Source organism: Ambystoma mexicanum, chromosome 13 (assembly GCF_040938575.1).
Source record: "Ambystoma mexicanum isolate Mex_15411 chromosome 13, UKY_AmexF1_1, whole genome shotgun sequence".
Taxonomy (NCBI): Eukaryota; Metazoa; Chordata; class Amphibia; order Caudata; family Ambystomatidae; genus Ambystoma; species Ambystoma mexicanum.
This window is the reverse complement of record NC_090938.1, coordinates 400,179,216-400,205,540: the sequence shown is the minus strand read 5'-3', so window position 1 is coordinate 400,205,540 and position 26,325 is coordinate 400,179,216. Positions and strand designations below refer to the sequence as shown.

The following is a 26,325-nucleotide window of genomic DNA, read 5'->3' as shown; positions in this document are numbered from 1 at the left end:
TATCAATTAAAAGTACTCCCCTTCGGCATTGCCTCAGTGCCAAGGGTGTTTACAAAGGTACTGGCAGTAACAGCAGCGCACCTGCACAGACAATCCGTCCCGGTTTACCCTTACCTCGATGACTGGCTCATAACAGGGGAATCGCACGGAACATGCCTACTGAACACTCAGAAGACTATAGATATCTTATTCAGTCTGGATTTCTGCATCAACGAGAAGAAGTCCAGCTTAGACCCCAATCAAGTCAAACAGTTTCTAGGGGCTCTGATTCGAACAAAGGACGGGCTCGTCTTCCCCTCCAACGAGAGGGTTCAAAACATGCTGTTTCAGATCCCTCAGTATATGTAGCGAGTCGGAAAGTAACGGTACGCAAGGCCATGCGACTGCTAGGAATGGTGGCATCCTGCATTTTATGCGTCACATGCAAGAGTGGCTCAACAGCCATTGGTGCCAGGCCATTGGGCAATGGGGAGATCTGGTAGTTGTTCCGCAAAGCACTCGTTCTCTCTCTGCAGTGGTGGTCCAGGGAAAACCTCTTGATGGGGAAGACCTTCACCACCCCTGCAGTAGAAGCCACTCTCACGACAGACGCATCTCTCACAGGGTGGGGGCTCACCTGCTTCAGCAGACGGCGCATGGAGTGTGGTCCCCAGATGTAGCGTCCAACCAGGTTTATAGTCAAATGTTCGAATACATAGTTTCGAACTCCAATATATTGGAACCAAAAGGATCGGGGGGAAAAAGAAATCGAATACATAGTTTTTTTTTTCTTCTTTTTTTAGGGCCCCCCAAACCCCTGTATTTGGGGGGGGGGGGACCACTAATTTTTCCCATACCAAACCCCAAAAGAAAATGCATTAAAAAAAAAAAGCATTCAAACTTTTCTTCGATCCTTTTGGCTCGAATGTATTGTATTCGACCCTTTTGTATTCGAAATAATGACTGGACACCGTCCAACCACATACATCTGCTAGAGCTATTAGCTGTATTCAAAGCACTGAAAGCCTTTCAGACACAGTTACGCGGGAACACAGTCCTGATCTTGACAGACAGCACCACAGCCATGTACTACCTGAAGAAACAAAGGGGCACTCACTCTCCAGGACTATCCAAGCTGTCCCAAAACATTTGGATATGGGCTCTCAAACACAGGATGTTCCTGTTCTCCCAACACGTTCCAGGGGAACTCAATCCTCTGGCAGACGTGCTCAGCATAGACTTCCCACTGCCCGCAGAGTACGAATGGCGACTACACGAAGATATTGTCTCCAGCGTTTTCACACTATGGGGCTTTCCAGAGATCGACTTGTTCGCAACTCTGGAGAACGCCCAATGCCTAGATTACACCTCCAGGTACCCCCAGAACCGCTCCAAGGGGAACAGTCTCTCGATAACATGGTCAGGGAAATTTGTTTACGCTCCTCCCCCCCCCCCCCCCCCCCCCCCCCCCCCCCCCCCGACTCCCCTACTCAACAAGATCATGCACAAGATGCAACAGGAACCAGTCACCATGATATTGGTGGCCCCCATGTGGGCCTGCCAACCCTGGTTCTCTCATCTGATAGAGATGTCCCTCTCTCCACCTATGAGACTGCCTTGCCCGTACAACATGTTATCTCAGGACAAGGGAGAAACGCTTCACCCATGCCCGCAAACCCTGAACTTATCGGCCTGGCTCCTGAGGTCTTAGAGTTCGGACACCTACAACTGTCTCCGAGATGCATGGACATACTTAGGGAGGCAAGAAAACCTAACACCCAATATTGCTACTCCAGTAAATGGAAGCGCTTTATCTGGTGTAATGCCAAGGGCATCAATCCCATTGACTGCTCTCCTACTCACATTGTATTGTACTCGAGTCACTTACTAGACTCAGACCTGGTTTTTAATTCACTAAAGGTTCACTAGCTGCTCCCTCAGCCTACACTACGTCACAACAGAAGGTGTTGTGGTGGAAGATACCAGTTATTAAGGCTTTCATGGAAGGTGTTAAAAGAATTAATCCCCCCCCATTTCTAACCCGGCTCCCGGATGGGACCTAAATGTGGTATTGACTAAACTCATGGGGTCCTTCTTTGAGCCTATGCATAAGGCAAGTCTCAAGGATCTTATCTATAAGACAGCCTTCCTAGTGGCTATTACTTCTATAAGCAGGGTTAGTGAACTACAGGCCCTTTGAGTTCTAGACCCTTTCGTTACAGTTCAGAGATAAGGTGGTTCTGCGCACTCACCCTCGATTTGCGCCTACATTTATTTCCAAGTTCCATGTGAACTAATCAATAGAACTGCCTACTTTCTTCCAGAACCCCACTAACGTGGCCGAAAGAAGCCTACACACAGTCATGTTTTATCTGGAAAAGACTAAACCACTGAGGAAAACAAACCAGTTTTTGGTTTCAGTGGCAGCTGGTAGAGAAGGGGATCCTGTCTCTAATTTCGCCATCTCAAGGTGGATTGTAAAATGCATCACACTCTGTTTCTCTCTTGCTAAGAGAGAACTGCCCTTCAAGCCTAGAGCACATTCTACTCTAGGCACTGGGGCTTCCATAGTTTTCATTGCAAATGTTCCCCTAGAGTCCATTTGCAAAGCGGCAACCTGGAGTTCTGTACACACCTTTACAAAACACTATTGCCTAGAAACTCATTCTAGGTCTGATTCTCAGGTGGGACATGCACTATTAAGACATCTTTTCACTACTGTTCCTTGTCACAACCCACCGCCAACTCCGGGTACTGCTCGCTAGTCTATGCACAGCATGTGATTCTAAGCAGATTAACAAACATCAGAAGACATGCATTACTCATAGCATTTCTGATGGTCGTATCTGCTTAGATTCACATGCGCCCACCCTTCCCGCTCGGGTGGAAGGAACATAGACGTCTTACTACTTTCTCTCTTTTATGTACTCCCTCACGACAGTCATTAGGCTCCCTCATGGCAGAAAAAATACAACCGGAGGGACCTCGACGCGTGAGTGATCTTGGCTACACTACACGTCACGTTAGGGATAGTGTTACAGGCACGCCCATGTCGACATCCCCTTTCGATCCTCGAAAGACAAGATGCAATACTCTGCAGTTACCACTGGATGTCGGACTATATGCACAGCATGTGAATCTAAGCAGATACAACCATCAGAAATGCTATTACGGTGAGTAATGCATGTCATACAGTTGCTCTAATGGTTATGGGCACAGAGTGATATTTTAGAAAACACCTGTTGTTGTAGATGTGTCATCTTCACCTAATGGAGTGGTAGATTGTAATCAACAACCATTAACAAGTGGGTAACAGCACCCACATTGGCACAGGTGATTGATGTACTAACATTTCGTTTTTTCTCTTTGTTTTAATAATTCCTGTTTTTTGGTTTCGTCAATTTTTACTCTTAATTGTTTTCTTAATAATGGTTCAAATGGTTTCTAATATTTGTATTATTTTCTTTGTGAATTTGACAATTGATTTATTTTTGCACTTTAATAAACAAACACATGGCTGCTTATTTCAATTATCATGTTTTTGAATTGCATACAATCAATTAACATTGGCCATTGTACATGACACCTGAAGAAGAGCAAAGCTCGAAACGCATGTAAGGTCACTTGTCAAAATGACCACATGGCACAGTTGTGATTCATAATAAATTATGGTTTAGTACTCAAATATTTTCGTTGTACCTCAATACATCTTGAGCACAAACATCCTAGTCTAGTTGAGAGACATTTGTGAATTTGTACCACTTCCATGAACTATTATGCATCATCTGAATCAAAGGTACTATTGTTCACACAGAAATAAGGTGAAGGTAAAGCGCTGCTTGGAACCAAGTCCAGAGTTTTGTGAATCTTTAACTGAAATATATGTTTAATCCTCTCTTGGAATACAGAAGTCCTGCTTAGGAACCGCTTGAGGAGGTTGTATACACGTAGCTTACCAATGTTTGGGGAAATAAATATTCAGAAGGCAAATGGTTATCGAGATCTCATATCTGTTACGTATATCATTGCTCCATTCATATCCAGACAAACCTGTATCCACCCCCTTATAGTTTAGTGTCTTGCATGGTACATTTTCTTTGGTCCGGATGCATAGTGAATACCCTTCTTTTCCTTCATAGCAATCTCCGATGAGATCTCCATTGTTTCCCTGATCCAACTGATGTTGTCATGGTTTGCTGTTTCAGTGTGGTTTAATGGGTTGCCATAGAACCTTTTAGACATTGGCTCTTCCCTGTGATCAAAAAGATCATGAGACTAAAAAGATAACTGCTGGATCTGTAAAGCTGTGCCCAAACAGTGCTGGGCATTTGAGGTAATACTGAAACAGAGATCGCTTAATTGCTTTAAGCACAATATTGAATCTCCAACTGGAGGCAACAACCATTGCTGAAAAATCACTGTAGAAACAAATAGGTACTCCAGCGGATTTCACTTTAGGCATGGCCCTGTCAGCCTTCAATATTTCTGTTTTGTGTTGCTATCTCAATAAACGGATTATGATAGGCCGTGGTATTTCCTGCTCCCAATATTTAGAGCCTAAGGCTCTGTGCACATTCAGTCACTAGCTCATCAGATTAAATATTCAAGGTATCTCCACTTCGGAACTCCAATAGGGTGTAAATTATTGGGATGCACCCTGTTTTACTGCTCATTAAGCTTTTCTGACAACTGCTGTCTCACCCAGTCTGCATTACCTCTATGTTCAGGTTTTAATAGTTCTCTTTGGTGCTGCTTATCCTTCCTTCGTAATCTTCACTTCTGTCTGATTGCTGAAACATTTTAGCATTTTATTTCATTTCTTGGATCAATGCTGCCCCATTTTTTAATGTCATTTCCAATGCAACATTCATCGCATTACTGCGATGATCCTCCACAATCTGCAAATTATGGGATGTCGACTAATAGCTGATAATGCTGTAGTGTCTGCACTGCTTCTGAAGCAGATTGTTATTGTTGGGTAATTCTAGCTGTTAACCCAGAAGTGTGGGAAGTTTCCCAAAACTCTGCACAGAATGCTACAAATGAAGTATTGTGTTCTTACTAATGATCTGTGACTAATCCAGGGAGATAGTCGCATCTCCCCAAGGGGGAGCCACCCCCTTTGGGACTACGGGGCGTGAGTCCGCTATGCTTAACACCCCATAGGGGACACGGTAAGCGGGATCCCTCTGAAGGGGACTCCCCCTTTAGGGGACATAGACACAGCTAGGGGTGAAAGTCAGCATCTCTCTCCACCTCTTATGAACATCTTTTTACAGTATGTAGGTGCTAGATTTTATAATAATCCTATACACCGTTAATTCATGGCTGACTTGGCTTCTGACCGTACATATGCCCAATCTCTCACCAAGAATGACAGATGCGGGAACCCGTCTCTTGCAGTAGTGTCTGTGAGAAGACCAATCACAGAGAAGCTTTTGCTGTCCCTGCAGAGTTTAACCGCATGCAAACGCCGGCGTGCCAAGCCAGTACACACTGCAGCAGAGTGTAGCAGGAAAACCGACGCTGCGCCAAGTGGAAGTAGTGTAAGCGGCTCTGCATCGAAGACCTGGCAGCCCTCTAGAAAAGCACTGCCGCAGGATGTCTGGTACTCTGTTGCTCAACGGCACGCAGCAGACACCTGGTGGGACCAAAACCGAGAGACTGCCATGAAGTGAGAGAAAAGCCCAAGAAGAATGGCACAGCAACTAGTTTGATTTGTGTAAGCAACTCGCCGCCAGCAGAGGAGGAGAAACTAGACAACCCTCCCAAGGAGCCCTGCCAACGGAAGCATGGTACGCTGTCACTGAACGATAGAGGGAGGTGGCCTATCAAGTAGGAGAGACACAAACCCCAGAGTCGGGAAGGAGAAAGGTTGAAAACCTAGAGTGGGGAGGGAGCAAGACTGAAACTGTATAGTGGGAAGCGAGAAGAATCAACCACAGATGGGGGAGAGAGAAGAAATAGAGACCCTGAGTGGGGAGAGCCTGAGCTATACATATTGTTTACATGGATTGGTAAAAATATTAAAGTTCCCAAAACATGGCAGGAAAGTGTTATTACCTATCTACAAAAAGATTCAGGCAATTATCCCATGTTAGCGATGCTTAATATCCCTGCAAAGATCTTTGCTAAAGTTTTGCATATAGAAGTACTACAGTGTATAAATGATTACCAGATACTGCCCCCCAACCAGTCTGGTTTTAGAGCAAATTCCTTCACCCGTCATAACCTCATCATAGTTGTTTCTGAAATTGAATACACCTGGAAGAGACGACAGTTACCCATATATGCAGCATTCATAGACTTCTCTGCTGCATTTGATACCATTCTGGCAAATAAATTATGGAATAAGTTGAAGCGGTGGAACATCCCAACTGGTCTATTAACTATGATTAGATTATTATACATGAATACGTCTGTAAAGGTCAGACTGGATGGTGAGGGTAAGATGTGTGGATCAATTCCCACAAGGAGTCAAGCGGGGTGTAATCTCACTGCAATGCTTTTTCATCTTTATTTAATAGATCCCCCTGAGGCATTCAATTAACTATTATCAAATGACTTAAAAATATGCCAACTGAGAGTTGGTTGGCTCGGCTACGCGGATGATTTGTTTTTATTAGATTACACCCCTGCAGGCCTCCAATATAAACTGTCTATGTTAGAAACTTTTGCTCTGAAAAACATACTCCAAATCAACCTGACAAAGGTCATGGTCTTTACAGGACGAACAAAACATGTCCCAAACAAAAGTTTACAAAAGTTTACATGGTCGATTGATGGGGAAGAAAATTTAAACTGTGGATTCCTATCGATATTTGAGGGCGATTCCTCGACCAACATCTGTCTGAATACTGGAGGCAGCAGTGGATTGATATAAAAACCAGATGTATGAATGGCACAATGACGTTAAGTAATTTCATTGGAAAGCAATCTGAATTTTCCATAAAGACAATATTATTACTTTATTAGGCTAAAATTGCAGCAGTCCTGCTATTTGAAATTGAGATATGTGGAAAACAACCAAACAAAGGAACTAAATAAATTTGAAGGTAAAATACTAAAAATGTTACTGCGTATGCCAAAAGCCCTACCCAGTGAATATATCATTTTAGAATGCAAACAGATGCGAGTATGTGACAATATTGAATATAGATCAGCCATGCTATGTATAAAAATTTGTAACCTGGATAATGGGACATTAATGGTGGACATGTATAAAGCATATCACACTATAGAATCAAATAAGGTACTTGTAACCTTAGATCGACTCAGAACCTTTTATTGTAAATGGGCAAAAGAAAACGCAAATAGTTGGCTTACACATTCGATTGCAAAAGTGAAATTCTTGGTGAAAAGGGAGATTCGAGTATTTGCACAATAGAGAGACACTTTACACTTGGCAACGAAACATAACAGTGGGATGTTTTTACAAGCAAGAGAAAATACCACAGGTACCTCTGCTTATATAACTGCATTTCCCAATGCAAATATAATTCGATGCTATCTGATTTTCAAGTTTAATATGTCAGAATGTTTGGAGATCATAGGCAGCAGATTGGTATATTACGAAAAGAAAGATGGTGTCGTCTTTGCGGGGTTGCTAATATTGACGGTTCAGCATCTTATTTGCATCTGCGAAAGTTTGTGTGCGATTTAGATTAAGATATGTGAAAGCTTACAACAATGGTTATGATCTTAACAATATGAATGAGAGATGGGAAAAATTGTTACAAGGACATGATCTTAACATCTATCATATGGTGCATTTTTATACGTTTTGTATGGTTATAATGGGGTATTTTAATGGTTTTTTAACATATGATGAAATAATGTTTTAAGAATGTAATATGTAAAGCCAAATATGGCTATTAGCCGGTCAGATAGCACAGCGAGTAGAGCGCTCGCTTTGACATCCGTGCAGTGCCTGTTGACGCAGGTTCGAATCCCGGCGGGGCCAAACTCAGCCTTTCATCCTTCCGAGGTCGATAAATGAGCACCACACACCGTAGGAAATAAGCAGCACTCAGATACCGGAAGGTTCGTAGCGCTATATAAATGCACAAACAAATATGCATATCAATAAATAAATAAAATAAATATCTTCCTTCTCAAGCTCTTCGCTCATCTGCTTCCAACTCCCTCAGGGTCAGTCGCTTCTCCAAGCAACGAGTCGGTGGTAGATCTCTTTCTTCGGCTGGGGCCTCCCTATGGAACAGCCTCCCTGGAACTCGAACAGAACCATCTCTGGTTCCGGAAGCACCTCAAAACCTTCCTATTTGCCTCTGCTTTCTCCCCTCCCCTGAACTCCTGGCTGGAATTGCACTGGTCACCTGGCTACCCTCTGATCTCAGGTCCCCTCCCCTGCCAGTTGCACACCTGCACTGCCTCCCTAGCAACCCCCCACCAGCACGTGACACCTGTCTGCACTTACCCTTGCCACCATCTGGCCGCACTTTTTACTTGTTGCTTTTTATTTATTCCATTTATTTTCACTGTCGATCCCATGTACTGCACTGCCCCCTTACCCTTCCCCCTCGCACTTTTCCCCTTCGCCTGCACTTGTGCAATCTCAATGTCAACTGGCATAAGTTGATCAAACACAATTGTCCATCCTCTCTATTATCCTTAATCACTCTATTACATTCTAATACTACCATGCAGGTTCGACTTAATTTGAGTGGTGATCTGACCTCGAAATTTCAAACATTCAGAGGGCTGAAACAAGGTTCTATCTTGGCGTCTTCCATTTTTAATTTTTTCATTTACGACTTTGGCGTAACTCTGAGTCAAATTGTGAGTGACTCTCCCCGCTTAGGTTGGCATAATGTTCCTTATTTGTTTTATGCCAATGATTTGATTCTTTTTTCAAAAACCCATACTGGTCTTCAGAAACTTTTGCATGGCCTTGAAACATACGTAAATACGAACCATTTGACAATTAATATTAATAAAACCCAAATAATGGTTTGTAAGAGGCATGAAAGTTGTAAAGTTAAAACTTTTTGTTGGCGATTACACAATGTTCCATTAGAACAGGTAGCCAACTATAAGTATTTGGGCACTCTTATAGTGGATACTTTATCAAGCATTGACCCTGACATAGAGATCCAGGGCAAATTACGGTCCTTAATTGCGCAAGCAAAGATACTTATGGCCAAATTTGGCAAATTTACGTGCAAACATATTCTCACCTTCTTTCTTCAGAAGGTGATGCCAATCTTGACCTATGGGTCTGAGGCTCGCAGTCCTAAACCTGTGGAGTGGTGGGATAGAATTGAATCCTTGTTTTGGAAACAAGTACTACATTTACCAGCTTGCACACCTTTACCATTGATTCGATTTGAATTGGGTTCACTCTCAATGTTCTCGTTTGTAATTTGGAAATATTGTGCCTTTTTCCGTAAATGTCTATTGTCTTTAGAGCGATCAGACATCTTGGGAAAGGTGGCCTGTCATCTTTTAGAGCAAAATCAGGCTTTTTCAAAACAATGGTGTTTTTTTACTATGAATGCAATGTCTGATGCCTCAGTTGATTTAGAGTTACTTTTGAACAATGAAGCTCGTGCCAAAATGAAAGTCCAGCAACATGATTGGATTCTGACCCAAAATAAATGTCTCAATTATAAGGATTTTGATCGAGCGCTATTTGGGCACAAGCAATGTAGAACAATGTCTGATTATTTGGCCAAATTTCCTTGTTCAAAGACTCGTCAGAAGTTTCTCCGCTTTCGGTTGAACCTTTGGCCGACATTAGAAGTTCAGGCTCGCAGAAATCAAATTATGCAATCAGAAAATGTATGTCGCTTTTGTAAGAATGTTGACAAAAAAGAAACGTTGGAACATTGTTTAGTGTTTTGTACAAATTTAACCACTATTCGGCAAAAATGCTTTGGAAATTTTTTTGAAGACCAAAATGCACATATTAATAAGAACTTGTGGCATTGTATCTTTTCATCAACTGCCTTAAGGACCAAAATAGCAATTGTACGATTTTTGGATGAAATATTTAGTGTATACTCATAATTAGCGTAATTGAGTGAAACTAAATTTTGAATTCTTAACTGTGGTGAATGAACAAACTGTAAATTTGCTTTTATGAATTGTAGTGTTTTGATATTATGATATCTCTTGATATTTGAAAGGTTGATTTTATTAACCATATATATAAATTAAAAAAAAAAATGTCAACTGGCCTGGTAAGATTGTTGTCTGTCTTCCATCTGTTCCCCTTCCCTTGCCTCGTCCCTCCTCGAAACACTTGTGTATAGGCGCTTTATAAATGCCATGTCATATATCGTGGGCACATGCCTGTACTAAAGGGGACAAGGTGGGGTCAGAAGCCAGCAGCCATGTCTGACAAAGATTCCCTTTCTTATGTTTATTGTTTTGATGATTTTTTGGAGATGGAGAAAGTGAGCATGTTAGAATTGGTTTATGGACAGACTTTGTTACAAACATCCTGAAGGGCACCCTTTAAACTCTCTTTTAGAAAATGGGGATTGAGTCTGTAGCGTTAGGGAAATTTTATTTGAACTTTATCAGAATAAAACCTCTAAACGATGTATTGTTGTCAGTCCTAGTTCTGACCTACCACAGGTCTTTGGATGTCAGATGTAATTAAGAGGACAGCATATACTGATCTTCAGTGCAGGGGCTTGAGTTATCATATTTTGTGTGTGCATTAGTCTATTTCAAGTAGCACTGTGACGAACGAGTACACTGGTGTCTAAAATCTATGGCTTCTACAATGTGTCCAAGCTTTCCCAAAGTTGCTCCACCGAAGCACTCATCAACCTGTTTAAAATAATCTATAGACTATAATGTAGCCGTTCCTTTGGGGACCTCGATCACAATCTATTGCTTGTGATTATTATTTTTGCAATTTGTATGCATTTGTTTCAAGAAATATGCCCCCACGCGCCCCCTGCATGCTGATGTTAATAGCTTACATGTATCTTTCGTATGCTAAGATCCATGTCAGCAGTCTGGGTAAAGTGCAGTGTGTTTGCATGCGGGGAGCATATAAGCAGAAGTGTCACGAATCTAGACGGGACCAAGTACTTGAGAGACTCTTCACGCCCCTCCAACCTGGCTCGCCGGGAAGACATCCACTCGAGGACTGGTATGCCGTGTGTTGAGGCAATGTGTTAATGACCCCGTTTTGAAGAACAGGACTAAAAGATCACTGCACACCACACCTTCAAGGCAGCGACTACTTGCTCTGAGAGATCACTGCACACCACTGCTTCAAGCAGCGACTACTTGCTCTCACTAGCTACTATTCAGACATATTCTTTCACGCCCACCTCGGTACAGGAACTGAAAGCGATTGAATTTTCCTGGTGTACTCCGTATTCGACAGTGGCCACCTCCTTGGTTAGACACCCATTATGGTGGACTCTGCGCCCCCCACATACAATGCATTTTAACAGATTTTTCGTTATATGGGCTACTAAGCCACCCCACCAGCTGCATCCTAGCCTTTCTCCCCTTTGTTTTGGGGAAATATTTGCTTTCTTCATTGTGTTCCAAATATTCCAAATATCTGCTTGAGACTGAAAGATTTTAAAGGTAATGAATTAAGTTTGAGGGTGAAGATGGGCAGTTATATATGATTTTTCGGCTGGGCGTGAGTGACAGAAAAGGGGACAGTATGAGCATCAGAAAGGGAAGAGACTGTTGTATGCGTGCGTGCGCGCGTGCATGTTCTCAAACAGCCACAGGGATCTCATGTACGGAAAGGCTCAATCCTAGCAGGCACTAACGCATGGAACGCTGCCTTTCACATTTGTTAGTGTCCTTCCTTTTTTCCTCTTCTCCTCTGTTGCCTTTCCTGTAGTTCGTTCCTCGTGTCTCTTTTTTTAATATCCCCTTGTCTTTCTGCTCTACCACTATTGTTTTTGTCTCTCCTTTTCTTGGTCTCATTCTGTTTAGAGACAGTTATTCTGTGAATTGGTGTTGTGTAAAGGTCTTCACTCACTAACTCTACAATGTTCTTATTCTGTGACAGTTTCTCTGTCACTTCTATTTATATTATCTGTCACATTTTTTTATTTTTGTTGCCCCCCCTCTTCACCTTGGTTTCTGACTGCCCTGTCCCTCCCTACATCTTCTTCCAATTTTGTTTCTCCCATCTAACTGTTTTGTTCTCCTTTTCCTGTCTCCTTTTATTTCTGTTTTCTCTTGCTGGCTTTTCTTGACTCTATCCCTATATTCACCCTTCTGACTTCTCACTATATCCTTGTGACTTGGTTTTGTTCCCCTTTTGCCTCACAAATACCCTTTTGTCTATTTTTGCACTTTGAGATCTTCACACACGTGCACTTCTGCTAACCCGTTCACACTTTTTCTTTCCACCTCAGGTGTCTTTGCAGAATTATCAAAGGACAAAGTTTAACACATACATCCCAACTTTCCGCGAGCACTTCAAGAGAACTCCTAGGTGGGCACAAGAGCAGGTGAGATTCCATAGTCGCACTTACTTAGCATGAACCTGAAGACAGTGGGGAGCATTGAGGGATGTGAGACCTTATTAAAGTGATGACTCTGTTTTTACCAGATGATCCTGTAACACCTTGTTGCATATGTATGTTCTGGATGCATGGCTTCCAAATCAAACCACATTCTGGAGGGCATAGCATTCCGGTATTTCCAAGAGAACTTCCTCACCTTCCCAAACACTCTTGAGAATGCATGACCTGCAAATCTGTTATTGTACTCGGCAGCATGGAGATTTACCTCCTAATTCCACTTCCTGATTGCCAAAACAGAACTGGAGGGTCTTGATTCTTTTTGTCTGGCTCATCTTGCCTCCATTTTATTGCATGATGAAATTGTGAGATTCCCAACAACACACCTGTTAAAATATATCCTGCCAAGTCTCTTCATAGCGCACACCTTTAGGCAGCATTCACCATTGGGGTACTTATTTCTGGCAGCTGTAAGGACTATTGCATTGATATTGATCCAAAAGATTGAAACTCAGATAGGCCCTGGCCTATTTTTGCACCTCAGTTTAATTCCCTGTTTTTCCAATCTCTTTGATTCAGGGATTTTGCGAAACGTGTTGGCTCATCAGGTTAGGAGCATAGACCACAACACTTGCCTGTATTTTTATGCAAATTGTGATTGGATCTGGAATAGATGGTGGGGCGAACTCTCAGATGTCGAGCCCTTTCCCATGAGGCCAGGGAGGGGAGGCCGCTAACCAATAGTTTCCCTGGGTGTGGTACTCAGCGGACGATCTGATGGGGGAGGGATCCCCCCTATGAGACTAGGGCAGACTATCTGAGGGGAACACGGTATCCCTATAACACCACCCTCTCTCCTTCACCTCCTCACCCATACCCTCCTATCCTATGTACCTCTGTAGTAAGCCAGAAGTAGAGAGTACTGAGACAAGGAAGATCTCTAGTGAGTCACATCATAACTTGATCAGTCCTGTGACGAGGCGTAGGCGCAGAGCAGTAAAGGGCACCTCCCAGAACTACTTTGCCCATTTTAGTGGTTTTCGACAGCCGATTGGAAAGAACCAAGTTAAAAGCTGTAAGGGTGCAGAAGTAAGACTGACACAGCGGTGTCATAGTTATTGCTGCACACTTTTATTCAAAGGTAGAAAGGAATGCAAACCCCTATATTGCCCTAACTCTAAGAGAGGTTCCCATCCTCAACAGAAATAACTAGTGTCATAGAATCCAAAGCAAAGGTCCAGAGGAATGACTCCCTTGCCCTGGACAAAAGGCAGTTCTTGTCTTAGTAGGATTTTCACAATGTGGTTTCAGCCACTCCTTAGTTGTTGGGGGATTGTCTACATTCCCCAACCTTCCTCAGGCTTATAACATAGTTCCTTGGGGTCCCAGACCCTGGTTGGCAGCTCTGGCCTCCTCACCATATACTGCACTGAAGAACAACCAGGATGCACTTCCCAAAGCTGCAGTTGGTCCCTGACCCTGCTTGGCAGACCTGGTTCCCGCTCACCTGCTACTGCGACGAAGAAGAATATCCTGGATGCACTCCCCAGGCTGTAGTGGCCCATTCAGACTTGGTTCACTAACCTGCCAAGTACTGCATGAACTGTCCATTAACTTCCAGTTCTCTTTATTTGGGTACAAGTCCCAGACTCGCAATTCCAGCCTTAGTTTTCCTTTCTGTGGGCTGGGTTCACTCTCCTACCAGGCCTTAGAACAAGTTCAAGTACTTCTTTGCTTTTTTCCCACTGCATTAGGGTCCCCGACCCTGCTTTACCAGCCTTCCGATGTGTGCCACCACCTCTTTGAGCCTTCAGCGCCTTCTCGGCTTCCCGCGTACTTTGTGGTTTGGTTTGCACGAGTGTTGGCTCGCCTGTGGTAGCTGGACTCGTTAGCAGGGCTGTGGTAACTTCCTGGAGCTTCTCTTGCTCTGCGGTGGCTCTGCAGTCTTCTTTACTTCTGGGACAGCGTGTTCTTGCACTCTTTTGGTTCCCGGGTCTCTAGGGCGCCCAGTGTCTTAGTCTGCCTGCGGGCCCGCCCCGTTCTCGGCATCCCATTCAGCACCTGCCTGAACGTTGGACCCGTACTACTCTTGCGGTTCCTCCAAGGAGGGTTTGATCCCCTGTCAAGTCAATGTTTATATTGTTTCTTTCAATCAATTGTTGCAAACCACTAGACTGGTAAAAGTGGTTCCTATGGTTATTCAGTATTGCTCTGCACTTCCTCTCCTCGCCTCAGTACTAAGTGAGTGCTGATGCGGTAACTCACTACGGATTTTTCTTATCTCAGTACTCTATACCTGGACTGCTTTAGAAAAGTACATAGGCTATGTGGGTACGATTGAAAAGGAAGGAGGTGAAGGAAAGGTGGTGTAACTGGGGGAAGGGGGTCTCACGTCATGTGATTGGTGAGAATACCACGCTCTCGCCCAATAGTTGTCCCTAGTCCCATACGAGGGATCCCTCCACATGCGATCCTCCTGCTGAGTACCACCCCCAGGGGGACTATCGTTTAGCATCCTCATCTCCCTGACCTCGTGGGAAAATGCTCTCCCTAGGGGAGAAGGGACGACATCCGAGGATTCGTCACAAAGCGAAAAAGGACTTGGAAGCCCTCCGTCGAGGAGCAGGGAATGGGTGCTCTGTTGAGACGGGGTTGTGGGTCGGTTCGCCCAACAGACAGACTAGGAACCTTTGGTTGACCTGGAGGAACCGCAAGACTGAGTACATTCAGGGAAGGAGAGAGGCAGACCGGGGAATCGAGAGAGAAGGAGGTCGCTGTCAAGCTGGTCCGTTGTGCATGGACAGCGCGGCGAGCAGTAAAGGAAGACATGGGTGCGAAGGTCCGCACCCATGGAGGAACAGTCCCACGCCGACAAGGAAGAAGCAGGGATACGCAGCCGTCAGTGCCTGGAGACAAGCGAAGAAAGCAGGAGAAACCCAACTGCAGAGGGCCGGCGCGTGAGACGACCAAAGACCATCACGGACCACGAAATAATATAGGGTGAGGGACGGGGAGGCGCTGGGGCACCTGTAGATTGGAAGAGACAACTTGAGGGGCAAGATAACACTTGGCAGAACAGTGAACCAAGTGTAGCTGGGTACTGGTGAAAACATTCAGTGCGAGTTTGGGACCCGCACCCATATAAAATCAAGCTGTGTGTGAAATCAAGGAACCAGAAAGAGAACTGAGAATGATATACATGAAGGCAGTACTTGGCAGGGGAGTAAACCACAGCTTGGAAGTGCTATGCAGATGATTTTTTTTTTAAAATATTTTTATTTTTATTTTAAGTGAAAACAGTATAAACAAACTTGTGACATTATACACAATAAACCAATAAAACACTTAACAAAGCACAACACTACACTCCCCCCCTCCCCCCCAAGAGCTCATCCGCAGGGTAGTTCCGTATCGACCTAATGTGGCCGGGTGGCTTCCTCCTCCGAGGCAGTAGGTTCTCCTCGTACCCCAAACAGACCAGTGATTAATGACCTCCAGGCTACTAGGTTGCCCACATCCTCCTCCCCGCATTTACTGCATGCCTCTTGCCAGACCATGGTTTCGGCTTCCGCCCATTTTTGGAGATCCCTCCACCACATCTCTATCCTAGGTTTGTAGCATTGCTTCCAGTTCATAGCTATCCTCCTCTTAGCGAGTATATACGCTAGGTCTCTCAGTTTCCCCAGATGTCTGGTGTTCTTTGGTCTGGAGAACCCCCCTAGCAGGCAAGCCCAGGTCGTGTCAATGCTTATCGGGACCCCTTTGTCAGCCAACTTCTGTGACACTTCTCCCCAGAAGACTTCAATTACTGGGCAGGACCAGAACATATGCGTCATGTCCGCGTTCTCCTCGTTACACTTCGGGCATGCTTGCCTGCCCGAGTTAGCAAACTTAGCTATTCTCTTGGGGGTCAAATACGCTCTGTGTGTGATATATAGTTGGATTTGCTGTAATCTAGCATTCCTGGACACTTTTTTATGATATCCCAGAGCCCGTTCCCACATCCCATCCGTCATTTGAACCCCCACCTCCATTTCCCATTCTAGTCTCAAGTCTGTCAAGTCCTTTCCCACTCGGGACATCACCACCTCGTACAATCTGGCGATCTCGTGTCCGCCCTCTGATATGTCATATATTGTGTCAATCAGGGCATCCGGATCCTCCGCTAACACCGTCTCAGGCCAAGATTTTCGGATAATCTGTACCAACCTGAGGTATGTAACATATTGGCCTCCATGTAACCCAGCTTCTTCTTCTAAGTCTGCAAAATCCTTGATGGCCCCATCTTGCCATATATCTCCTAACATGGCCAACCCAACCGGTTCCCAGTACATTCTGATCAATTTTCTAAGTTGACCATCCCCAGCAGTCAAGGCAACCAGTGGCACCTGCGGCGAACACGGATCCGGGCTTTCCAGTAACCGGCATGCTCTACGCCACATTTTCCACCCAAGTAACAGCATACCAGGGCAAAGGTTTAAGTCTTGTCTAGGGACCCAGATGATCTCCTTCAAATAAAACGAGGTGCAATCTGTCCCAACCAGCCTGGACTCGGGAGATTCCTCATCAGAGAGCCACTGTGTAACATATTGCAATTGGCTCGCTACATAATAGGCCTCAAAATGTGGTAATTTAATTCCTCCTTTATCGTAGAAGTTTTGTAGCTTCCACAGCGCCACTCGGTTGCGAGTGCCGTGCCATAGGAAGTCCCTGCACATACTGTCGAGTTTGGTAAAGAACTTCCTAGCTATTAAGTATGGTATGTTGTTGAAAAAATGCAGCAGTTTAGGCAAGACAACCATTTTAAGCAACGCCCCTCGCCCTATCATCGCTAGCGGCAGTTTTTCCCAAAATCGCATAGACGCACGGATTTTATCCACAGCTACCTCGGTGTTGTGCAGATGTTCGTTTCCCACAGTGTGATATATGTCTATTCCGAGGTATCGGAAGGACTCGGCTGCCCAAGGCACGGGCAATACCGGTAAGCGTTCCGTGGGGACCCTCGAATAGTACCCTAGAGGGAACATGCTCGACTTGTCAGGATTAACCGCTATGCCGGACAATTCGGCATACTTCTGCATGACCTCCAAAACATACTGGAGGTTCTCTTCAGGATACTTTAGGTACAGCAGCAAGTCATCGGCATATAAGGATATCAAATGGCTCTTTCCCCCCACCTCGATGCCCACCAGGTCATATTGCTGTCTAAGATATACCGCTAAGGGTTCCAAGGCCAATATGTATAACATCGGGGACCAAGGACATCCCTGCCTAGTACCCCTACTTAGGTGCCACTTGTCGGATATCACTGATCCCGTACGCACCCTAGCCGTAGGCTGGCTATACAGTAGTCTCGCCCATCTGATATAGCCTGGCCCAAACCCATATTCCTTCAGGACCGCAAACAGCCATGGCCACCTCACCGAATCAAACGCCTTAACTGCGTCTAGGGAGATCACTGCCATTTCCTCCTCTCTTCTGTTCCCTTCTTCTATCACTCGGTGGAGCCGCCTGTGATTATGAGTTATATTCCTGCCAGGGACATAACCTGTCTGATCCGAGTGTATCAGCCTGCCGATGACCTTGCGCAGCCTATCCGCCAAGACCGCTGTCAGGATCTTACTGTCTTGGTTTAACATCGACAGCGGTCTGTACGATCCACAGTGTTGTCTCGGCTTGTTAGGCTTGAGCAGTGGTACGATCAGCGCTTCTCTGAGCGTGTCTGGCAATCGGCCTCCCTCGAATGATTCGTTATACATATCAAGCATAGGGGGGAGTATCTCTGCACTATACGTTTTGTAGAACTCACTCGGGAGTCCATCAGTGCCTGGGGTCTTGCAAGTAGGCAGCCGTTTCACCACCTCTTCCAGTTCATCTAGCGTAATGGGGCCATCTAACTCCTCCCTTTCCTCTGCACTAATCCTGGGCAGTTCTATATCTTCCAGTGTGTCCCTGATTTTATCCAGATTGTCTTCCTCTTTGTCCTCATACAGCGCTTTATAATAATCTGAGAAAGCAGCGTTAACCTCTTCCTGAGTGTGAGCCTCCTCTCCGTCTTCCCTTTCTATCATCATGACCGGGGCCCTGGGGGTTTCCCTCTTGTAAAGCCATGCCAGTAGGCGACCAGTTTTGTCACCTCCTGCATGTTGCCTCTCCACGTATTTCCTGTAATTGAGGTCACAAAGCCGCTCCCAAAGCTCTGAGCATCGTTGTTGTAATTCGAGTACTAGGTCTGTGTCCCCTCCCCCTCTTGTACATTCACGCTCCAATTCTTTCTCCACTTTCTCCAGCTCAGCTAAAACCCCCCCCTGAAGGCCCTTTGATTTAGAAATAGGGTTGCCCCTCACTACCACCTTGAAGGCCTCCCAAAGTGTACCAGCCGAATCCACACTGCCTGTGTTCTCCTCAAAATACCTTGTAATCGTCTCTCTAATATCTTCTCTGAAGGCCGGGTCTCTGAGCGCCTCCGCCCGAAGGCGCCATGTTGGAATCCGCCCTCTAGGGCGGCCATATTGCCAGGCCATCACCAAGGGCGAATGGTCCGACAGGACCCTCGCTCTGTATTCAACCTGTGTAGTTGTTATCGTCACTTCTGGCGTAGCAAAGAAGTAATCTAGTCTCGTGTGCAACTGTTGAGGGGCCGAATAATGAGAGTACTGCAAGGCCGTAGGGTGTTTCAATCTCCAGACATCCTCTAGTCCATAGTCGTCTAATAGTACCCGTAGGGCCCTGGCCGCTGGGGTGGGCCTGTCTACTTTCCTGTCGGACCTATCTATCTTGGGGTCAAGAACACAGTTAAAATCCCCCCCCCAGATGATCGGTTCCCCTGCGCACGGGCCCAGGCGTGTACATAGAGTCCTGAAATATACGGCAGTATTCTGATTGGGGGCATATGTATTAATAATACTCAGTCCTCTGTTCTCAATCAGTACCCTTAGTATTACCAGCCTACCCTCCGTGTCTACCTCCTCTCGTACAATTCTGAGTGGGACATGCGGGGCCACCCAGATCAGCACACCTCTGGCATAGGCCGAGTACGGGGAGCCCACCACTGTACCCTCCCATTTTTTCTTTACAAGGTCTAGTTTATGTTGGGCCAGGTGCGTTTCTTGTAGCAGGGCAATGTCGATCTTCTGTCGTTTAAGATACAACATGACTTTATTTCTTTTCAAGTAATTATTGAGGCCTCGGACGTTCCAGGTGGCAATCTTGAGGTCACCCATGGCAGCTATGTGTCTTCCCACCCCCCTTACGGGAACCTCCAACAGTTCTCATGACACAAAAAGCGTCCCACTGCGGCCACTCCGCAAATAAGCTCATTCCCAAACTAACCGCACACACAACCAAACTCCAACCCCCTTTCCCCTCCCTCTCCCACCCTCCCCCCAACACCACACACCCCAACTGTTGCCCAGCTACAACAAAAGAGCTCAGGCACCCCCACATCTGGCTCCGCAAACACTAGTCCGTACACGGAGCCCAGTAGGGTGAGGTCGCCCTAATGGCCACCTAACCTAAGCTATTGTGGGGAGAGAGTATCGCTCCATGGGGCTCCCGTTCAATAATAATCTCAATGTTTATGGCAAACAGTACAACCAACTGACCTTCCATACCGAAGGTTCCGAACCAACTATAATCAAGTCTTAGGGTCCATGAGTCGCGCCATCTTGCGACGCCATTTTACGTCTTCCGTAGCTCCTCCGAGTCCTTCTGGGGCCGGTCCGCCGATTCTTGAGGGCACCCTTGTGCGTCGAGCCACTCCATGGCGTCCTCTGGGGTCTCGAAAAATAAAGTCTTATGCGCCTGTATGACCTTCAGTTTTGCAGGGTAAAGCAACATATATTTGTAACCTGCCTCCCTCAGCCTCCGTTTCACAGTTCCAAAGTTCATGCGGCTCCGCTGCACAGCTAGGGTGTAATCCGGATACGCCGTGATGTTTGCTTCTCCTCTCTTGATCGTGCCTCCTTTTCGAAAATGTTCTAATATTCTTTCCCGATCACGGTAGTTAAGAATTTTGGCAATGATGGGTCTGGGCGGGTTTCCAGGAGGCGGCCTCCTCGTTAGGGCTCTATGTGCTCTCTCCACTGCGAAGCCTTGGGATAAGGCCCCTCCGGATATCTCTTGCAGCAACATGGTCTCAACGAAGTCAGTAGGGTCACGGCCCTCCGTCCCCTCCGGTAGGCCCACAATGCGGATATTGTTACGACGGGCCCGTCCTTCCGCCTCCTCCGATCTACTTTCCAGGTTGCCCACCCTTTGGATTAGGGCGTGCAGTTTTGTCTTGTGGGTGGCACAGTCCACCGTATTCGGGCCAACTTCTTTTTCTAGGGACTCTGTGCGCTCTGCCAGAACCCTAACGTCTTGTCTCAGTAGATTGACGTCTTCCTGGACCTCCCCAACTTTGAGGTCCAATGCCGTTTTTAATTCAGAGACAGCCTGTTCTAATTTCGACTCCCAGGCCGCTCTCAGGTCCGCAATCGCTGCTAGGATTTCTTGGTTAGAGCTCGAAGTCGTCGCGCCACCTACGGCCGGTGCATCCTTATTTTTGGTGGCGTCCGAGCCCGGGGACGTTTTGGTGAAGTCATCCAGCGTGGGTTGTTTCGCCTTAGGTCGCACTGCCTTACTGGACATGGTTCTGAGGATGTGCAGGTCTACCGAATGATGAGTGGGCGCATTGCACGCTGACCTGGTTAGGTCTTCCCGCGACTCTTTTCAATCCCGTCTCAAGTCTATGTCGGCCATTTTGAGTCGCCCTTTGTTCTCAGCGTCTCTCGACTTTTCTTCTCCGATCTCAGTCGTCGTAGCTACTATGACCTCCAAAAGTTCACTGTACTTCGGTAGCACCTTCACACGTTGGCATGCATGTCGTCGGTTTTCAATAAGCAGTCGTACTGCACTGATTTGCCCGGATCTGTTCAGGATCTCGGGAGCTCCGCTGGAACGCGTCCTCCTACATGGCTCTCGTAGCCACGCCCCCGTGCTATGCAGATGATACTCTGCTCGTTTACAGGCACCAATCTCTACCTTAATGCCTCATCAGCACACCTGCACCCTCCTTTCCTGTCACTCTCTGGCCGGCCTCCCTTGGCCCTCTTCCTGCTCCCACATGTGAGGCTAAGAAACTCGGGGTCATCTTTGACTCCACACTCTCCTTTTCTGCTCACATCTCTGACATCTCTAAGAAGTCAAACTACCAACTGCACCTCCTCAGAGGTATTCTTCCTTCCTCTCCTTCCCCCAGAAGCTCACTGTCTCTAGAGCTCTGGTTCTCTCTAGGCTGGACTACTGCAACAGCCTCTTTCTAAATCTGCCTGCTTCTACTCTACGCCCTCTGCAACTCATCCAGAACAGGACTGTGAGACTTGTCCTTGGCCTCAAGCCCAAGGATCGTATCTTCCCAGCACTGAAATCACTGCATTTGCTCTCAGTAGCTGCAAGCAGCCATCCAGATAAGGTGCGTATCAGGCCTTTTACGCGTTTAATTCTTGCCATTACACCACATTTCACTTTTAAATGCGTACCGTTTGCGCAGGATTGTCACTGTAATTCTTTATTTTAAAAAGTCCTCTTTCTGCCAGTAGATGGCACTGCAGTGGGAACCATTAGTATATGCACACGCGAGCTTCAAGTTAGAAGACTGCAGTGCCACTCGCAAAATTCCTTTCAACTTGGTGGGCTGCGTAGAAATGAGCAGCATTTTCTAAAGGTAGGTTACTAGCCCTAATGTAGGTTACTCTGCCCAGGTAGTACCCAACCCCCTTTTATTTTGGACCTGTCAGCATTTGTCAAGGAATACATGGTGATGTGAACTTGAAGCCTACCAACAACCATAATTATCTATAATCAGCTCATTCAAACCTTTTTTTTATTTTAACCAGTAGTGGCAAGATAATTAGCGGGTCCGTGGCCCATTCACTCCCAATTGAAATAGCACATTTTTTTAATTAAATTTCTATGCCAGCAGACTGAAAGGATATCGGAGCCGCAGCACTTAGATCTTCTACTCTCCTGTACAGGACACTCTGGAGGGCCAACAGTCATCTGTGTGCTGATCCTCTGCCGTTTATTGACATTTTTAAACCTATTTGTCAGAGCGATTTCAAAACGTCAATTTGTAGTAGCCGGCAGTGGTCTGAAAACAGGTGTGTGGATGCAAGGGTGTGTAAGAAAAGCACAGGTAATAAAAAGCAAGTGTGCGAGCGTGCCCGGGTGTGCAGATGTGAGGCTATGTGAGACCTAGCACAAGTGTGATAATGAGCAAGGGTGTGCGAGTGTGCAGGCTTGTAAGTGCAAGGATGGTGCAAGTGTGAGCAAAGGATGTGAAAGTGCAAGGATACATGCAAGTGAAGATGCAGCAGGGAGGAGCGCTGGTGTGGAGGACAGCGGGTGAAAGGGCGATGGCTCCAAGGGTGGAACTGAAGATTGAATCAAATTGTTGTGCAGAATGGGCAGTAGCCTGCACCTAGGACAGGAGATTATGGGAGGCGACGGCACCATGGCAGCAAATGTCTGAGTGGTGCCTGAAGAGAGGCTTAGGGAAGGGGGCCGCATGCATGTTCTTACTGAGGCAAATAACGGCAGTACTGGGCTTACACAGCACGTTTTCTTATAGTAAGTAGAATGTGCAGCGCATATGCAGCTCATCCAGCAGAAGTGTTCACCCAGTGGGATGGGCGAGGTTGGTGGTACATACAGTGTTCTTTCAATAGGGTGTCCTTTATAGTGTCAGTAATGGTGTAATTGTGCTCAGGCAGCACTGGTGTTCCTGCATTGGGAAATACCGGCCTTACTTGACTGACAATGGCATCTTCAGTGTTCTTACATTGCATAATGCACTGTGCAAATATTTATACCAAGTTCGAACACTGGCCAAAATGTGCTCCAGAAGAAGTCTGAGTTCACTGGACAGCCAGACACCCGGGGCCATGGAGGTAACAGGAGATGCCTGGACTCCCTGTATCCCCTTAGGGAGGCTCCCTCCCTGGAGGAGTGCGTTCCCCAGGCTCTGTACAAGAGGCAATTTAGTATTTTCTACAAGTACTCGCTATCATTTGTTTGCCCTTGTATTTCCATTGTATTGTATTGTATTGCTCTTGGATTTCACTGTGTATCCGCTGATCATTCACACAACCTGATAAGCGGGGGAGGTGTGACTGGATTTTGCTTCAAGGTTTGGGTCTCGCAATACCATGAGTGAGCTCATGGTCTGCAGTGCTTTTGCCAGTTGTTGCTGGACACGAGACACTGCATCTTTTCAGGATTCAAGCAGATGTGCCCCATTGTACAGCATTGCTCTCGAAAGCAAAAGGTATTTTGAGAATCCTGCACCTGTTTGTAATGCAATAAGGCAGCTAAATGGGTTTAGCGCCACCTGCATGTATCCTGCAGGGGGCAGGGTCTAGGCCCTCAATGCTGGCTCAGCCTTTCATCTTTCTAATCTTTGATTATTCCTATACGCGTGTTGTTAAAACATCAGGTGAGACATTAAGTACGAAAGTGCAATGGGATTCCTATATTAAGTGAAGCCAGCAGATAGCAGGGCTTGGTTATAAAGTCCACTTTCAGGCAGTTAGTACGACTTGGAGACCAGACAAATATGTACACTGGCAAGTGCATGCATATGTGGGTATGCGTGTGTCTATCTAGAATGGTATTGCATGCACCCTGAATACTGAAGCAGGGTACGCGTTAAACCAACTGGGATAATGCACCTGCTGCAGAGATCGTTTTATCAGAGGCTTGTGAGTTTGTGAACTTAGCAAGGATGAGTTTGCTTTTTATTTCCTGTCATTAAAAGAGCTAGCTTCCTCTCTGTATTGGGAAAGCTCGCCCTGTTAACATTTACACAATAATTCAAAATGAGAATCCCCTCTGGTTAGTTTGTTTTCCTTCCTCATTGGAGCTTTGCACCACACTAAAAATTGACCCCAAACTGTAGCGTAAGTCTGTGTGCACAGCTGGTAGGTACAAGGTGCCCAAGCTGCACACATTGTGCATTTCCCTGATTTCAGGCATACTGTTGGCGCAGGAAGCATTCCACTGTGCAGCTTACCACACCTCACCCCACACTCCATGGTCGAGTTACCATCTCAGTGTTGACTGATTGGTTAGTCAAGGCCTGCAATCATGCCTTAAGTCCTCATTTCTATCACTCGCTGAATGCATGGACTGAAGTTTTATTCCCCAAATGTCTGAACATTTCAGATACGTTTTACTCTCTTGTGAAGAAGTAAACTAATTTTAACGCGCTTGAAATCAGGGAGTAAAATACTCCCTCCTCAAAATCTTATCTGGAGCACTGGGTAGAGATATGTCCTGCCAACGTGTACAACTATCAGGCTTGCTAAACAGAACATGTTCTATCAATACGTGAAAACAATGTCTGCCATTAGCACATGCATAGAGATGTGCTGTGTTAGCATGCGCACAGTGTAAAGGTGCAATTTACACATGCAAATGACACGAATTTGCTATCCAAATGCTAACCGCACATCTCTGAAAATGCTGAAAGTAGATGTGCCTTTACCATGTGCAGAGTACGTAGCATACTCGTTAGTATGTGTCAAGAGGAGATGCGTAGCTAGCATGTTCAGGGAGGATATGTGACATTATCAAGTGGAGTGATGTGCTGTTACTATGTGCCCAGACGGGATGTGCCGTTTGCATGTGGAGTGAAGGGCTCTGCACAAGTCAGACAACTTTGATCTACAACGCTTTTTGTCTATGGGTCTGATTTTACGTATGCATTGGGTGAATGTGTTGGATAAGTTTTACTCTCTTGCAGAGGAGAGAACTCAATTGCATTTACTCTCTAATTTGAAAAATCATGCGTAAAATACTCCCACCTCAAAATCTTATCTGGTGCACTGTGTAACCTGATACGAAATATTTGGCAGAGGGGATGTTATACAAGTTCCTTGTTCCGTAAAGGTATCAGACATATTGCGTCCCTCAGCAAGCACATGGGAAATTTTAAGTAGGTGGAATGAGGCCTTACCCACACCCGTCCAAAGCACCATTCTCTTGTGGTTGTAAGGTCATTACTTCCTGGCATAATCATTTTTTCTATCTCAATAATCATTTTCTGCTTGAAGTGGACTAATTGTTCTCTCAAATAACAAATGCTGGCCTGATTAGCTTCCAGTGTTTTGCTATTGGAATTTAACAATTCCTTTTTTAGTTTGCAGTTCCTGTTTTCTCGCGCTGGCAAGTTTGAATAATGCTAGACTTCATGATTTTATTCTCTTGCCATTGCAGCATTTCTTTTTCAAAGGAGTCTTATTGCTAGACTGCCTATTTCAGGCCAGTCTTATTTGTTCCAGTTGCTCTTGCAAGTACAAATTATATTGGAAAGAGACTAGGCTCATACTCTCATTTGCATACGCCTGTTTTACTTTTTGAATCTGTTTCTGTTTCTCATGAATTAGAGCATCACGTTCTTGTGCACACTGATCTCTGGTGTTTTAGGACATTAATATTATGATTCATTTGATCAAGTTCAATTTGGAAGTTAACCTCTGCGGATTTACTGTTTTAATTCCACAATGTGTTGTTTCAGTGCCATAATGTTGTCTAACAGGCCCTTATGACATTTAGATGTGTCATTATATTTTCCATTCAGTTTATTTTTGGACTCCATTCACTGAAGACTCAAAACTGTTTCTTGGTTCTGCAACTCATCACGATATGCATTTATTTCACCTTGGGATTGATCAGTGACCTTTGCTATTGTAATACTGAAACCTAACTTTCTTTCAGTGTTTTATGCAACCTCAATGTCTTCTGGTTTGCCATTACACAATTGCTTGCCATTCAAGAGCTCCTCAGACTGTTTCTGTGCTGCTTCTTGGCAATGTTTAAACTGAGCATC

The 26,325-nt window shown here is 45.5% G+C and overlaps 1 protein-coding gene across 5 annotated transcripts in view; it reads left to right on the top strand.

Moving 5' to 3' along the window:
* The window catches only part of TINF2 (TERF1 interacting nuclear factor 2), a 569,835-nt gene that overhangs the window by 537,479 nt on the left and 6,031 nt on the right, over window positions 1–26,325 (top strand). For all 5 annotated transcript variants that reach the window (XR_011283001.1, XM_069633977.1, XM_069633972.1 and 2 more), the window contains one exon: window positions 12,348–12,443. Coding sequence is in view for 4 of the 5 variants with exons in the window: in XM_069633977.1 (XP_069490078.1) it covers window positions 12,348–12,443 (96 nt within the window). In the remaining variant the exon portion in view is untranslated. Of the gene's footprint in view, window positions 1–12,347; window positions 12,444–26,325 lie in introns of those variants that run through there.